This window comes from Pteropus vampyrus, unplaced genomic scaffold, assembly GCF_000151845.1.
Source record: "Pteropus vampyrus isolate Shadow unplaced genomic scaffold, Pvam_2.0 Scaffold20, whole genome shotgun sequence".
Lineage (NCBI taxonomy): Eukaryota > Metazoa > Chordata > Mammalia > Chiroptera > Pteropodidae > Pteropus > Pteropus vampyrus.
The window spans coordinates 882,778-899,160 of NW_011888801.1; the positions used below are offsets into that span (position 1 = coordinate 882,778).

The window sequence follows — 16,383 nt, forward strand, 5'->3', positions numbered from 1 at the left end:
GACATCCAACACCCGAGTCCTGGCTTTGGGCTGCCTGTCTATTTGCAGCTTCTTCCCATTCCCTCTGAGAACATCAGTCAACACCCTAGAACATTGCTCTTCTTTAAATCTCATGCTGTGGGTTTAGACAAACTCCCAGAACTGACTCACTGTAATTCTGGCCCACTGGGTCAAGAGAGGTCAGCTCACTGCTTACTGACTTGACTCAGCTGGGGCTTCATCCTCCAAAGGTTGAAAGCTATGCTGTCCATGAAGAAAGCGGCTCATCCATTTCCCCTATTTCTTTCCTACAATAAAATACCTAGTGTAGAATGCAGTAGAACCACTAAAATGAGAAATTGGATATAATATTTCAAATTAGGAACTTAAAAAAATTAAATAGTTGCTTGAAACTATGATTTAAATACCCAATGACTCCTTAAATATGTAAATAATAATTATATCATGAAATTTTAATTCAAATACAGAATAGTTATAGGGGATTTGGAAGTTTATCAATATAAATGTGCACTTAAAAGTACTACTTGATTTTTCCCTCGCACAATATTTTTGATGTTTTTATATTGTCTTAAGTGAAATATTTTCAATTAATAAATGTTAATAAATTTATAAACATGGGTTTAAATGGCTCAATGACTGAACTGTAGACAAAATTAAAATTTGGTATCATATGCCATTATTTGGCATTCTATGCCCTCAAACTGATAAGACAAGAGAAAAGGGTATAAAAATATACCATACTGTTTTGTATTTAATAAATTTTATTGAAATAAATATCATAAACCACAGAGATAAATTTTACATGTAGTTAAATCCAGTTTTTTAATATGCCAATTAATTTTATGGCTTTGCATAAGATCAAAAAACAGTTTTCTTTTTCTTTTAGAAATGGCTACAATCAACAATTCTTAATGGAACCAGTAAAATTAACAAAAGGAAGGGAAGGAGAAAATGATCTAGATCAGGGGTTGGCCAGCTTCTTCTGTAAAGGGCCAAATGGTAAACATTTTAGGCTTTCTGGCCCAATACAGTCTTTGTCACAAGTATTGAACTCTGTTGTTGTAGCACAGGAGCAGCCATAAACATCTGTGTGCATGGCTGTGTTCCAATAAAACTTTACAAAAACAGACGTTGGATCTGATTTGGCCCAAGGGCCTTCATTTGCCAGTCCCTGAACTTAGTGGCCCACAGCCCTCACAGGGCATCAGAACCACTTGAGGAGAGTTTATAAAATGCCAATACCTCAGATATTTCTGGTTTGGTTCCAGAACACCACAATAAAGTGAGTATCACAATAAAGCGAGCTGTAATCGTTTTGCTGGTGAAAGATCTTGCCCTCAATTTGTAAAATATGCAATGTCTGTGAAGTGTAACAAAGCTAAGCACAATGAAAGGAGGTATTCCCATACGTAGATACCTCATGCAGAGATTCTTTGTTTTGTATTACTCCTCAGGTGATTCTAATCCACTGTCAGAGTTGGTAACCACTATTTAGGGAATGACCATTTGTCTCTCACTCCCTTCATATTTCAGGGACTTTTCCTAGCTATCTTCAGTGGCAGTTTTTACCAAGTACTTCTCATATCTTAACATGACACAAAGACTACCTAGTAGTTGGGAATATCAACAGGAATAGTTCACAGAAGGAAAAAATAGAACCTTAGAGACCGAACTCCGTCTGACCTCCACCTCCATTGGCTTTAATGAGGTAAGCCTCTGACCACTTGTTCTTTTTGGCACCAGTGGGAATAACTGTTATTATTGCTGGAACTTACCATGTTGGGTTCTGATCTCTTCTAAATGAAAATGGAAGCATAATGGCGATAATGGAATTCATTCATCTCATTTCAAATTTTCTAAAAAGTATACTTTATTAAATGTGAGATGCTTACTGGTGACTGAAACACGGACCAGAGGAAAGTCATTGTCTCCCAAATGGTTGGACTCTCCAAAATTTCACTTATTAATATAATTATCAAGTCCAGGAATCTCAGTATTTTAGTCTTAATTTTCGTCTTTAAGCTAAGAACTGAATTTCCAGGCAAGTTGTATTGGTTGGGGAGGCCAGTGTTAAAGTGAGGAGTAGGCTTCAAATCACTCCATATCTTTTTTCCAATTCTCCTCAAAGGATGGGACTCACTTTTCAGCTGTAGAATATTTCTCTTCTCCTGCTTTGTGGTACCCAAACTTTTGGAAAAAAGGATGAGATACATCTGTCACACTACCATCTCCAAGACTGACAGCTGTGATGTCACTCAAAACCACAAAAGGAATCACCTCTTCCTCATAATTCTTCTTTCTCCTCTTCCACACAGATGCAGGCTGCCCGTTGACTATTCATAAAGGGTCGGCAGCCCAAGGTCCATACAGTATTGAAGACAGTATCAGCCAGAGAATCACAAGCTACTTGAAAAAGATATAGAGAAATATAAAGGTTAATGTATAGGATTACCCCAAGTAGTATGAGTAATTTTAAAGAGGCAACATATTTCCATGATTGACACGATACCCAGAGGAAAGTTGAGGCAGTAATCAAAATACAGAATTAAAAAGAAGACGTACATTTAAAAGAATCTTTTTCAGAGAAGCTTCTATCCAATCTAATAGAGCTCTACTAGAATACACTTTGGAGTGTCTTCCTTTTATGGGCCTTCAGGTCAAGACCATGGTTAGGAATCAGAATCTCCCATACCACTATGTTCGCTCCATGAGAAATTAACCATTTTTGTAGACTACTCCCACAGATAACACTACTTTATTTCCTATAGCTTTCCCTGTTCAAGTGTGGAATGAACAACCATTCATTCATTGAAAAAACACGTGTGCCCGTTGGATATGTTGGTCAGCCCCTCTGTTAGACATCAGTGATACAGATATCAAAGAGATCCCAACTCAAGGATCTCACAGTCTAGACAAAGGGACAGACAGGATAGAAAGGTAAACAGATGGTTACACTACACCATAATAGAAGCAACCCCAAAGTGGTATGGGAGCCCTTTGGGGTAAGGGCTATTATGGAAGGCATCTCAGAACACCTTCTATTGGAATTCTGATAGGGATTGCATTGACTCTGTAGGTTACTTTGGGTAATTTTAACCATAGTAATTCTTCCAATCCATGAGCATGGACTATCTTTCTATTTATTTTTGTCTTTTTCAATTTCTTTCATCGATGTCTTATAGTTTTCAGTGTATAGGTCCTTTATCTCCTTGGTTAAATTTATTCCTAGGTATTTTATTTTTTGATGAATTTGTAAATGGGATTTTTAAAATAAAATTTTTCTTTCTGATAGTTCATTATTAGAGTATAGAAACACAACAGATTTTTGTATATTGATTTTGTATCCTGCAACTTCAATGATTTTTTATTAGTTCTAATTGGTGGAGTCTTTAGGGTTTTCTATATGTAATATGTCATCTGCAGATAGTGACGGCTTTATGTCTTCCATTCCTATTTGGATGACTTTTATTTCTTTTTCTTACCTAACTGACTTCCAATACTTTGTTGAATAAAAGCGATGAGAGTGGGCATCCTTGCCTTGTACTGAATTTAGAAGAAAACTTTCAGCTATTCATCATTGATAAAGCTGTTTCAACAATAACAACAAAAGAAATCATTAGAGTGTTCTAAGCAAAGGGAAATGAAGAGGCAAAAAGATACAGGCAACCAACCCAAGTAATTTGGAATGGCAGGAGTCAGAAGAGAAATCAGAAATCATCAAGTTGATGCTGGAGAGGCAGGCTAGGGATGAACCAGAGGGATATGTATGTCATTCTAAGGAGTTTAGATTTAATCCGAAGGAAGAGAAAGATGTCCAATTTGTGTGGTATAAAAATATATCTCGTCCCTTTGGGGAGAATAAATTGAATAAGACCCAGAGATTGGGTTAATTGCAGTAACCAGGCAAGTTATCAAAGAGATATATAGGAGAAAGATATATAGGAGAATAGAACATTGCTTGGAGGAAGTAACTTGACCTGACCCCAGATTAGCAACAGGTAGTTTTTCACCCTTTGTAGGTACAGATAGAGTGATACTCCCCTTTACAGGGCTTAATTAGTTATTCATATTTTCAAGCTTTCACGGATTCACTTTAGGACTATAGTCTAGGGCTTGATCTGTAACCAAAATCCTAGATTCTTTCTACTGACCTTCTCGGTGGCATGGGGTCAGCTCTTTATAAGCCTGACTTTCAAACATCACCATCTAAAAATATATAATGCTAACACCTGGGTGGAATGTTCTGGATTCAGAAACTGAAGGATTAAAACTTTTCCTAAAATGATTTAGGAAAAAGAAATTACAGAATCAGTGCTAGAAATTGGAGAGCTGAGCAGTTGTTTAAAAGTAATTATTGTCAAGTATATGTAGACCTTTATACAAAAAAGATAGGTTTTTACAAATTCTTTCCCTGACTGAGAACAAAATAAGAAAAAAGGGCATAAGCCAAACCAAGTGGTCTTATACAGAATAATTCCTTATATGGAAAATTATTGAACAGTATAATAGATAACTAAAGCCAACTGGGCAACTCTTTCTCCAGTCTTAAAGGATTAATTTTTATACCTCTGGGAAGGCTTTGGTGTAGCTCCGTCCATCAGGAGTGGTGCCAGCAGCTCCTGGGCAGGACAGCAAGAACTTTAGCAATGGAGTGTCCAGCATCTTCCTTTTGCCCTTCTTGCATTGTTTAGTGTTCTATAAAGTGCAGTGAGTTTTGATGGCCTCTTTGAGTAAAGGAGCTCTGGCTACATTTGTTTGTGAAAACAGGAACAAAACTCCTTGCTCACAAGTAGATGCCTTTAAGATACCTACCTTCCACATTGGAGACAAAGCCCAGACTCCGCTTAAGGTCAGAGCAGATAGAGTGGAGGCACCATCGGAATTTTGCATCACAGCGATACTTGTTGGCACCACAAGTGTCATAGCAGACATCCAGCTGGTTGCAGCACTTGGTCATTGCTGGAATGCCCAAGTCCATCTGGGGAAAAGAGAAGAAGGAAATGCCACGTTTAGACCAAAGACCTTAGGCAACCTTGCCCACATTGTTATTAAAGAGCCAGTTCTCAAATTCCTGCCACATATTCAGATCAAGTGAGAAACATCAATGACTCAAGAGAATATATCAGATTGATAGTCATAGGATACTAAGTTTCAATCATGATTTAGTTATTAGTTTAATAAACCTGAGTATCCCATTTTCCTTCTTTTTCTTTTAGATTTTAGTATTTTTCAAATTTACAGGTCAATACGATGAAAATAGAAATCAGAAGGTTAGTCAAGAGAGCAGAGCTTCAAGACTTTCAAATTCGGCTAAAACTTATGTGAGATTTTGTTTGAGCAAAGAATTTCAAGGTTCCAAAGTATAAAAAATTAAGCTTCAGTTCATCATCAAGAGGTCACCAGCATTTATCAGAAACCCATCACACACAGCACTGCTTTAAGGGTATGTATACATGTCTATATGAGTTGTGTGTAAGACACAGAGTTCCTGACCATGGGACTATGGTCAAACAGTAATATCTAACACACACACACACACACACACACACACACGCACACACACACACACAAAGTTTCCTATAAACAGTTGTAAATGTTGTGGTATAAACTGAGTAAATAAGTTTATAGAATGCCATTATGTAAAGTTATCAAACAGGAATTTTTTAAGAGGATTTGAAAGAATTTGGAGAGAGGATTAATAGAGATAAGGGTAGACTTAGAATATAGCAGGTAAAGAAAAGAAATAATGAGCAAACCATATGTGAGCAAGTCAATCTGTTTAGTCTTTCAAGGGTCTTAGCAGGGAAATACACACATATAAGAAGTTTTCATTAGGGAGAAGAGTAAGTTGATGGATACCCTTGACTTCCAAAGAAACTAGATTTAATAAACACTCTTGAGCAAGGAAGGGACTTGATACAAAGAGTGATTAAAGAAGAGTAATTGTTCTGTGGTGTATAAAAAGATGAGAACAGGGTGGGTCTAGACACAGGTAGAGCATCTTAGAATCTTTTGCAATTTTTCTGATAGTATAAACTTGGACTTTGGTGGCATCTATGAAAATCTGGTTTCAAGAGATGGGTGGAGATTGATTAATCAGCTACGATAGATCCTTTCCCCTTGGGTCTCAAGTGTTCTCTTATTTGAATTTTTATTTCAAGGCCACTTAAATCATAATATGGAGTTCAGCAGTTTAAAATGCCCTTTTAAGCAACAAACAAACATTATTACATTAAGTGATAATCTAACTCATTATTAGACTAGGCAAAGTCCTGGATTTTGCAATTCTGGGTAAATTCCCATCACCCGATATCTAAAGTAAACTACTTTTCTTGTACTTCATCTCTAAAACTAAAAATATGTCACAACAGAGGTAACTGAGAATTAGCTGAGTGTAGTGACTATCAATTTAACTAAATTGAATACTTGAACTAGTTCTTAATAATATTTATATCAGTAAACAAAATGACATTACTTCCAAAATACAGTACATAACACTTTCATAGCTACTAAATTGATATCAAGTAAAATATATTAGCCAAAAATAAGTGGTTTCTCTAATACAAATATATATTTGAAAAGATTGTCTTTCTTCTGTGTCCATACATGTATCGATTATGTGGACAAGGCTGGGCGTACAGCTGCACAGGAGTACAAAGCACACAAGCGGGCACCTTCCCATAAGACATCATAGACTTATATATTTGTTAAGAAAAATGTCTAGTCAGTAGCAGTCAAGTTTCCTTTTCTAGCAAAATCAGTATGTTAGGATAAATTTCTGACAAATGGAAGAAAAGGGGACCTTTTTCCAATTTGCACAAATATGCCACCTGGGTGAGCAGGATTTTAGTTGAAGAAATAAACTATGCTGCTTAGATAATTATTACTAAGTAAAATCTTTTGAATCATCAGAAAAGTGAAGAGTTTAGACTTATTAAGATACAATTCAAAATCACAGTTTAGATATGAAATCCCTCCACCTACATTTTGCATAAAACCTCCTTTCTAAAGAAGTCTTAAAAGAAATTAATTAATTTTTTAAGTATCTTAACATTATGTTATTGTTATTTTTGTAATTTAAATCATTTATTTAAAATAGTTTCAAGTATACAGTATATTGAATAGACATCTATATAGTTCATAAAACAATTCCCCCAATTACTCCCTCCCTCCCCTGGCCCTCCACCTAGCCGTCATATTAATGCTAACTGCATTCCCTCTGCTGTGCTCCCCATCCTTGTGCCCATCTATCAACTACTAATTTGTACTTCTTTAACCTTTCACCCCATTATCCCAGCCCCCCAACTCCCTCCCCTCTGTCCATCACCAAATAGTCCACTATATTTATGAGTCTGTTTTTGATTAGTTTGTTCTTTTTGTTCCTTACATTTCGCATATAAGTGAAATCATAGGGTACTTATCTTTCTCTGTCTGACTTATTTCGCTCAGCATAATAACTCTAAATCCATTCCATGTCTTTGCAAATGGTAGGATTTCATTTTTTTAATGGCTGAGTAATATTCCATTGTATATATGAACTATAATTTCTTTATCCAATCATCTGTTGATGGGCTCTTAGGTTGTTTCCATATCTTGGCTGTTGTAAATTATGCTGCCATGAATATTAGATCTTTACAAATTATTGTTTTGGTTTCTTTGGATAAATACCCAGAAATGCAATTGCTGGGTCAAAAGGTATATCCATTTTTAATTTTTTGAGAAACCTCCCTACTGTTTTCCATAGCGCTGTACCAATTTGCAATCCCACCAAAAATGTATGAGGGTTCCCTTTTCTCTGCATCCTCATCAACATTTGTTTTCTGATTTATTGATGATAGCCATGCTGACAGATGTGAAGTGATATCTCACTATGGTTTTAATTTGCATTTCTGACAGCCACCTTGAGCATCTTTTCATATGTCTATTAGCCATCTGTATTTCCTCTTTGGAGAAGTATCTGTTCGGGTTTTCTCCCCATTTTTTAATTGGATTGTTTGTTTTTTGTTGTTGAGTTGTATAAGTTTATCATATATTTTGGATATTAACCCCTTATCAGATGTATCATTAGCAAATATCTTCTTCCAAACAGTCGGTTGCCTTTTTGTTTTATCTATGGTTTCCTTTGCTGTACAAAAACTTTTCAGTTTGATGTAGTCCCATTTGTTTATTTTTTTTGTTTCCCTTGTCCGAGGAGATATATCTGAAAAGAAATTCCTGTTAGTAATATAAGAGAGTTTACTGCCTATGTTTTCTTCTAGAAGTTTTATGGTTTCAGGTCTTACATTTAAGTCTTTAATCTATTTTGAGTCTCTTCTTGTATAGTGCAAGAAGATGGTCCAACTTCTTTTTTTTTTTTTCATGTATCTGTCCAATTTTTCCAACACCATTTATTGAAGAGAATGTTTTTTCCTCATTGTATATTCTTACCCCCTTTGTCATATATTAAGTGAGCATATAGGCATGGATTTATTTCTGGGCTCACTATTCTGTTCCATCAAACAATGTATCTGTTTTTATGCCAGTACCATACTGTTTTGATTAGTATAATTTGATATTGGGTAGTGTGATACTTCCAACTTGGTTCTTCTTTCTCAAGATTGCTGTGGCTATTTGGGGTTTTTTATGGTTCCATATAAATTTTAGGATTATTTGTTCTAGCTCTCTGAAAAATACCATTGGTATTTTGATAGGGATTGCATTGAATCTATAGATTGCTTTGGGTAGTATGGCCATTTTAACGATGTTGATTTTTTCTACCCATGAACACGATATATGCTTCCATTTATTTGTATCTTCTTCGATTTCTTTTTTTAATGACATAATTTTCTGAAAACAGGTCTTCTACCTTCTTGGTTAATTTGATTCCCAGGTATTTTATAGTTTTCAATGCAATTGTAAATAGGATTATTTTCTTAATTTCTCTTTCTGAAAGTTCATCATTGGTGTATAAAAATGCCATTGACTTCTGAATATTTATTTTGTAACCTGCTACTTCACTGAATCTATTGATCAGTTTTAACAGTTTTTTGGTGGAATCTCTAGGGTTCTCTATATATAGTATCAAGTCGTCGGCAAATAATGAGAGTTTTACTTCTTCCTTTCCAATTTGGATGCCTTTTATTTCTCTTTCTTGTTTTATTGTTGTGACTAAGACTTCCAATACAATGTTGAAGAGGAGTGGTGGAAGTGGGCATCTTTGTCTTGTTCCTTATCTTAAGGAAAATGCTTTTAGCCTTTCCCCATTGGGTATGATGTTAGCTATATGTTTGTCATATATGGCCTTTATTATGTTGAGGTATGTTCCCTCTATTCCCACTTTGCTCTGAGAGTTTTTATCATGGATGCTAGATTTTGTCTAATGTGTTTTCTGCATCTATTGATATGATCATATGGTTTTTATCTTTTGATTTGTTAATGTGGTGTATCACATTAATCGACTTGCAGATATTGAACCAATCTTGCGTCCCAGGAATAAATTCAACTTGATCATGGCGTATGATATTTTTAATGTATTGCTAATATTTTGTTGAGGATTTTAGCATCAATGTTCATAAGAGATATTGGCCTATAGTTTTCTTTTTTTGTAATGTCTTTGCCTGTTTTTGGAATCAAGGTAATGGCGGCCTTATAAAAGGAGTTAAGGAGCCTTCCCTCTTCTTGAATTTTTTGGAATAGTTTGAGAAGAATAGGTGATAATTCTTTGAATGTTTGGTAAAATTCACCTATGAAGCCATCTGGTCCAGGACTTCTGTTTTTTGGGAGGTTTTTGATTACTGATTCTATTTCATTGGTCATAATCAGTCGGTTCAGATTTTGTTTCCTCTTGACTCAGTCTTGGAAGATTGTATGTTTCTAGGAATGTGTCCATTTATTCCAGATTGTCCAATTTGTTGGCATATAATTGCTCGTAGTATTTTATTATGATCTATTGTATTTCTGTGGAGTCCATGGTTATTTCTCCTTTTTCATTTCTGATTTTATTTATTTGAATCTTCTCTCGTTTTTCCTTGATGAGTTGGGTGCCAGCCTCCAGATGCGTTGGTTTTGTGGCCCCTTGGGAGGGGTTCCCCCATAGGCCAAGGTCAGCTGCTGCTTTTGATTGCTCAGGGCTACCCAGTGAGAACTACAAAGCGATCCACTGATGGTTGTTGCCTATGCTGGAACTCTGAAATGCAGCTCACAGCTCTGGTTGTCCCCTGGGAATGGAAATGTTGTTCACAGTGCTGGCCACTCTTGCTGGGATTAGAAACACCTCTCACAGCACTGCTAGCTTGCTGTGAATGCTCGGTCCTGAATTGGAGCAGGGCTTAGCATCCATCCAGCAACACCTGCCCTGGGCAATCTGCAGGTTGGGTGGAGCGGAGTCTCAGAGAAACAATGGCAGTCAGATCAATACAGCCTCAGCCTTGCTTAAAATTTAGTAACTGTTGTGAGTTCCTGCAGAAGTCCCAGATCACAGCAAGACCAGCTGCTATCTGAGACTAGCCCACATATCCTCAATATCCGCCCAAGTCCATGATGGCAGCAGTGATCTGCCTGACTCTGTCTCTGAAATGCAGCTCACAGCACTGGTTGCCCACTGGGATTGGAAATGTGGTTCGCGGTGGTGGCCACTGTTGCTGGGATTGAAAACACCAATCACAGCACTGGCAGCCTGCTGTGAATACTTGGCCCTGAATTGGAGCAGGGCCTGGCAGCCATGAAGCAACAACTTCCCCAGGCACTCTACAAGTTGAGCGGGGCAGGCTGATCCCCTCTGACCAGTGCTTCCTAATGGCTCTGTGGGAAGGGTCTGCACAATTAAGCTGACGTGGTCTGTAGGTTACCCTGTAGGGGGACTGGACTAAGGCACAATGATGGCTGCCTTTCCATCCCTCGTTCTGATGCCAGGTAATGCAGACTTTCTCAGAATGAGTCCCACATGAGCCTCTGACCCACCGCCGGCATCCCAGGTGAGTGTCCGCAGGTCAGAAAGCCTTGTTGCGGGTACTTCAGAGGGATGGCTAGGGGGTTCAGTCTCCTTCCATCTTACCCAGATGGCTAGAATTTCCCTCTAGTTTCTACAGTCAGAATTATTGGAATCTCCTTTTCCCTGGGCTGGGACCCTTTGCTAGAGAGCCCCCAGATGAGACCAGAACCCCCTTCTCCCTCAAGAGAGCCTCTGCAGCCTCACTCTCCCTCCTGGTGATCCTCCATCACCCGCGGGTGCGGCTCCAGCTCGATTTGTGACTTTGCCCCTCTTACCAGCTTCGATGAGGCTCCTTTATATTATCAGATGTAGGTGTTATGATCAGCTGCACTTCAGGTGATTTTCCACATTGATTATTTTATAATTTGGTTGTAATTTCAATGTGGACCTGGAGGGAGACTAACCCTACTTTTACCTAGTCCACCATCTTCCCCGGAATCAATTTATTACTTGTTTTTAAGGGAGGCTGACAGTTTGAGAAATGGTTAGCAGTGTGATGATAAATGTTTAGCCAGCGGCTGGATGTGTATGTGAGCAAGAAGGTTGGGAAGGTAGGTGTTTGCAGATTTCTATGATGTTAATACCCCAAACATAGCTGATTTGATGCTATCAACATGAAAAGTCTTAACAATACTATAGAAATCAGTTCTCACTGGTCAGTACAAGCTGGCTCCAGCACAGTACTTTAAATTAGGCTCATGAACTTAAATAAGTCAAACTTCTCAGATCTGTTTCATATTAAGTTATGTTGGATCCGTAAAGCTCGGCTAATGTTTGCAGCAGTGATTTCAAAGGTCTTATTTGAGGGATAGCTGCCTCTGAGAAAAGGAACTCACATACTTTAAAAAAAAATTATCTCCCTTCCTCTGTACCCAATTTGAAATAAGTATATTGCTTAACTATATTCCATTTAAGTAATCACTTCCATCAGTGATAACTCTTGGATTTGTCTTAGATAAAAGAGATCAACTAAGAAAATAATGGTGGTGATACATACACTTTCTGGTACCTTGAGACCCAGGAAGTAGGAGCTGCAGCCGTTGGGCTCCTGAGGCTTGTAGCCAGGTCTGGGCATGGGTGCCTTTCCTATTAGGAGAAAGAAAGGAAAGAAGCAGAATTGAGCATTTGGGAAACTTCATCAAACAAAAATTATCTAAAAGTATACTTGATTTTTCCTTCAAGTCATTGTTCCTCAGACAGTCACATCTAAATTACATCATGATTTTTCCTTCAAGTCATTGTTCCTCAGACAGTCACATCTAAATTACATCATGATTTTTCCTTCAAGTCATTGTTCCTCAGACAGTCACATCTAAATTACATCATGATTATGGTAATGATGATGATGTCATAAAAGAGTAATAACCCTTGGACAAGTTTGGAATTTTTCACCTAATCGCAAAGAATTTCATGAACGTTCATTTACTAACAATTCTAACATTTCTTAAGTGCATGACCTAGAAGATAAGGTCCATGGCAAAACCAAACTAAAATTCAAGGTTTCTTACTCCTCTATCCACAGTAATGCCACACTCTTTGCACAGAAAAAGAGAACACTGCCTGATCATATATACTTCAGGAATCAGAATTACAACAGTACCACAGAATTTTTTTTTCAGAACAACTTGAAGGAAATTGTGCAAGATTCCATAAATATAGACAAAGCATTATTGATCAAAGGACAAAGAAAACACTCCTATGCAATATTTTAGGCATTTTTATCAAAGAACTGAGCAGAAACTATCTGAAAAGTTTTGAATTTCTTGGTTTTTCCTACATAGCTTTTTAGTTATTTTATGATCTTGCAAATACATAGAAGGAAGCTTTGTCAGTTGTGTCAATGGTAGTCATCATAGATAAAGATAACCTTGAATGAAGTCCTAAAATGATCTCAGGACAGTCATCTCCAGTGAGTAGTTTTGTCCCACTATCCAGATAAGAAAAATGGGTAACTTCCCTAAGTCATATAGTAAGTAGGGGAAGTAGGATGTAAATCCAGATTTCCTGTTTGATTCCCAAGCCCATGTTCTTTTTCTACACTCCTTTACTTTTTAGTAGATGCAAGACATAGCATAAGACTGAGGAAATATGCTAAGAATTAATCCTCAGAATGAGGCACATGACATTTTCTTTCTTTTCTTTAATCTTCGTCTACCAGGTATTTTACTTTTAATTATTTTTATTATGAAATATTTCAAAACTGAAGAAAAATCAAAAACAAATGCTCATGAAGCCACTACACAAACACAATAAAGGTTAACATTGCCAAACTTGCTATATATATTTTTTTCTGTTTAATTAAATGTTACAAATACATTTGGAGCCCCTTTTCATTCTGTCTTTCTGTTTGAATTTTTAAGTCTATGTTCTAAAGCCCTCCTTCCTATTATTCCTCAAAATTGTCTTGATTACTCTTGGACCTTTATTCTTACATATGAATTTTAGAGTCAACTCAGTATACTCTATAAGAGATTGTCAGGATTTTGCTTGAACATACATTGAATTAATAGATTAATTTGGAGATAGCTGACTTTCTTAGTATATTCTATATTTCCCAAACATAGGATAGCTTTCCATTTACTTAGCCTTCCTTTAGGTTCTTCAGTAGAGTGTTATAATTTTCTCCATATATCTACTATATCTCCTACATACTGGACTATTCAGATGCTTACACAAGGTGGGATAGCTCATAAAAATTCAGAATTAAAGATCATATGGCTGGTATAGTAAATCTGTACTTTTCTGGAAGCCAGACTGCTTCTAACTTTTTGCTCTACCAGCCCTAGAATATAGCCCTGGCTCTCATGATTCAAGATGGAGCTTCATCTAACACATCTATTTTAAAAGCAGCAGGATGGAAGAAGGACAAAGAAGGGTCACAGACCCTCTCTTCGATAAACACCCTACATTACTTACTTCCCTTTGGCCAGACCTTAATCAAATGGCAGCACCTAGTTGTAAAGGTGGACAATGGAGGCATCTAAAGGAGGCATCCAATGAGTCTTAAAGTTGGGAGGAGGGGCATATTATTACAGAAAAGGGGAAGGATATTAGAGGAAAACAAGCAATCTCTGTCGCAGTCAGTTTGGGTATTTGTTGCTGTGGTACAACATGTGCATAAGAGGGTGGTCCGAGATTGCCCCCAATGATCCCTATCTCCTGGTATTCATACGCTTGTGTATTGTCCCAGGATTGTCTGTGTGACCAAGAGAATTTGGTAGAAGCGGAGGTACACAGCTTCCAAGATTAGGTCATAAAAGACTACAGCGTCTATCTTGGGCTTGCACACTCTGTCATTCTCTGTCATCACTCACTCTGGGAGAAGCCATGTCACAAATAGCCCCATGGAAAGGTCCATGTGGCAAGGAACTAAAGCCTTCTGCCAACAGCCATATGAGTTTGGAAGGACATCCTCCAACTTCAGTCAAATCTTCAGAGACTGCAGCATCAGCTGACTACAACCTTATGAGAAACTCAGAGCCACAGCTACCCAGCAGAGTGACTCTAAAATTCCTGACTCTCAGAAACTGTGTGATACAGAGTTTCTGGTCAAGATGGCAGAGTAGGTAAATGCTGTGTTTGCCTCCTCTTATGACCACATCACAATTACAACTAAACTACAGAGCAACCATCACAGAGAATCTCCTGAAGTCTAGTTGAACAGAAGCTCTACATCTAAGGATATACAGGAGATGCCACCACCAGACTGGTAGAAGGGGTAGAGATGCAGAATAGGCTGGTCCCACAACCAAGTGTGACGTTTAAAAATTGGGAGGGATATGTTGGCTGCAGAGGTCTTCCCAGAGAAGCAAGGGGTCAAGCCTCACACTGGGCTCCTCGGCTCAGGTTCTAGTGCCAGGAAGAGAAGTTCTTAAGATTTATGGCTGTGAAAACCAGTGGAGATCATGGCTGAGTGAGATGGAGGGCCGTGGGAGTTCTAGGAGCTTCTTTTAAAGGGCCCATGTGCATATTTACTCGCTAACCAACTCACTCACTCTGAGCTCCTGTGCTGTGGCAGTAGCTCAAAAGATGCCAGGGGCATATGGGGAGGAACTGAATTGTCTGGCTTCAGGGAAAGTGCTGGAGGGGCAGCTTTCTCCCAGACAGAAGTGCTGGCAAAAATCACTGTACCTTAGTTGGGCCTCTCCCCCACCCAGCATGCAGACGTTGGTGGCTGCCATTTTTGAGTCTCTACCTGCCTGGCTAATTCTGTTCACCCTGCCCTGGTGATTCCCTGACACCTTGCCCCACCCAAATTGCAGGCCCACCCAAACCACTTTCAGTGGCTTTTCCATGCAAATGGTCCATCTTGGCTTATGCTGCAACTTTCCTAAAACCTCTCAAAGATTCACAAACCCCAAATAAGCAGGATCTGGCTTCCGTGTGCTTCATACCTCTGGCTGAACAACCTCAAGCCTGGCAGTAGCAGCAGCCGGCATTAGTTCTCAGCTTGGCCTCTCAAGGAACATCCAAGCTCAGCATAGGTGGTGGCCATCTGCAGATTGCTTGGTGGCTCATGCCAGGTGGCCCCAGGCAGGGCACAATCTGCAGCTATACTTGACCTGTGGTGGGGCCCCTCCCAGGGGGTCCCAGAGCCAACATGTCTGGTGGCCCACTTCAGACTGAGGCAGAGCATTACCTGGGGCTACATCCGAGGATGACAGACTCAAAGACCAGACTGGGCAGGTACCAGAGCCTGCTAAAGTGAATCCTACTCTGTAGGGTCAGCCCCTGCACAACAGCTCTTCTTCTATAGTCACTGGCCAACCTTCACAACTAATCAACCCAAGAGTCAATCCCCGCTAATGATATGCAAACAGCAACTAAGGCTTAACTACAACAAGAGGGCACACACAATCCATAAGAGGGACACACCTGGTAACCCAGTTCAGGTGCTCCACTAGGCCCCACAGGACACCTACTACATAAGGTCACTCTCCTAAGAACAGGAGGCATAAGAGCCCTACCTAATACATAGGAAGCAGCCAAATGGGGAACAAAGAAACAAGTCCCAAATAAAAGAACAAAACAAAGCTCCAGAAAAAGAATTCAAAAAAATGGAGACATGTAATCTACCAGATGCAGAGTTCAAAACACTTGTTATAAAGATGCTCAGTGAACTCAGGGGAAGAGTAGATGAACTCAGTAAAAATGTTAACAAAGATATAGGAAACATGAAAATAGAGATAGGAACTTTTAAAAGAACCAGTGAGACATGAAGAATATACGAAATAAAATGAAGAATACATTAGAGGGAATCAACAGATTAGATGAAGCAGAGGAGTGAATCAGCGATTTAGAATATAAGAAAACAGAAAACACCCAATCAGAAAAAAAGAATCCAAAAAAATTAGGCTAGTTTAAGGGGCCTCTGGGACAATATCAAGTGTACCAAAATTAGCATCATGGGGGTA

At 38.4% G+C, this 16,383-nt stretch overlaps 1 protein-coding gene across 2 annotated transcripts in view; it reads right to left on the minus strand.

The window, feature by feature from the left end:
- Positions 1–2,284: 2,284 nt before the first annotated feature.
- The window catches only part of PLA2G12B (phospholipase A2 group XIIB), a 22,044-nt gene continuing 7,945 nt past the window's right edge, over positions 2,285–16,383 (minus strand). Inside the window, exons 3-5 of one of the 2 annotated variants that reach the window (XM_023527872.1) lie at positions 11,967–12,055; positions 4,813–4,978; positions 2,285–2,403 (exon numbers count right to left, since the gene is read on the minus strand). In XM_023527872.1, the coding sequence (XP_023383640.1) occupies positions 2,285–2,403; positions 4,813–4,978; positions 11,967–12,055 (374 nt within the window). Of the gene's footprint in view, positions 2,407–4,812; positions 4,979–11,966; positions 12,056–16,383 lie in introns of both variants that reach the window. The other variant, XM_011355215.1, reaches the window with a different exon arrangement.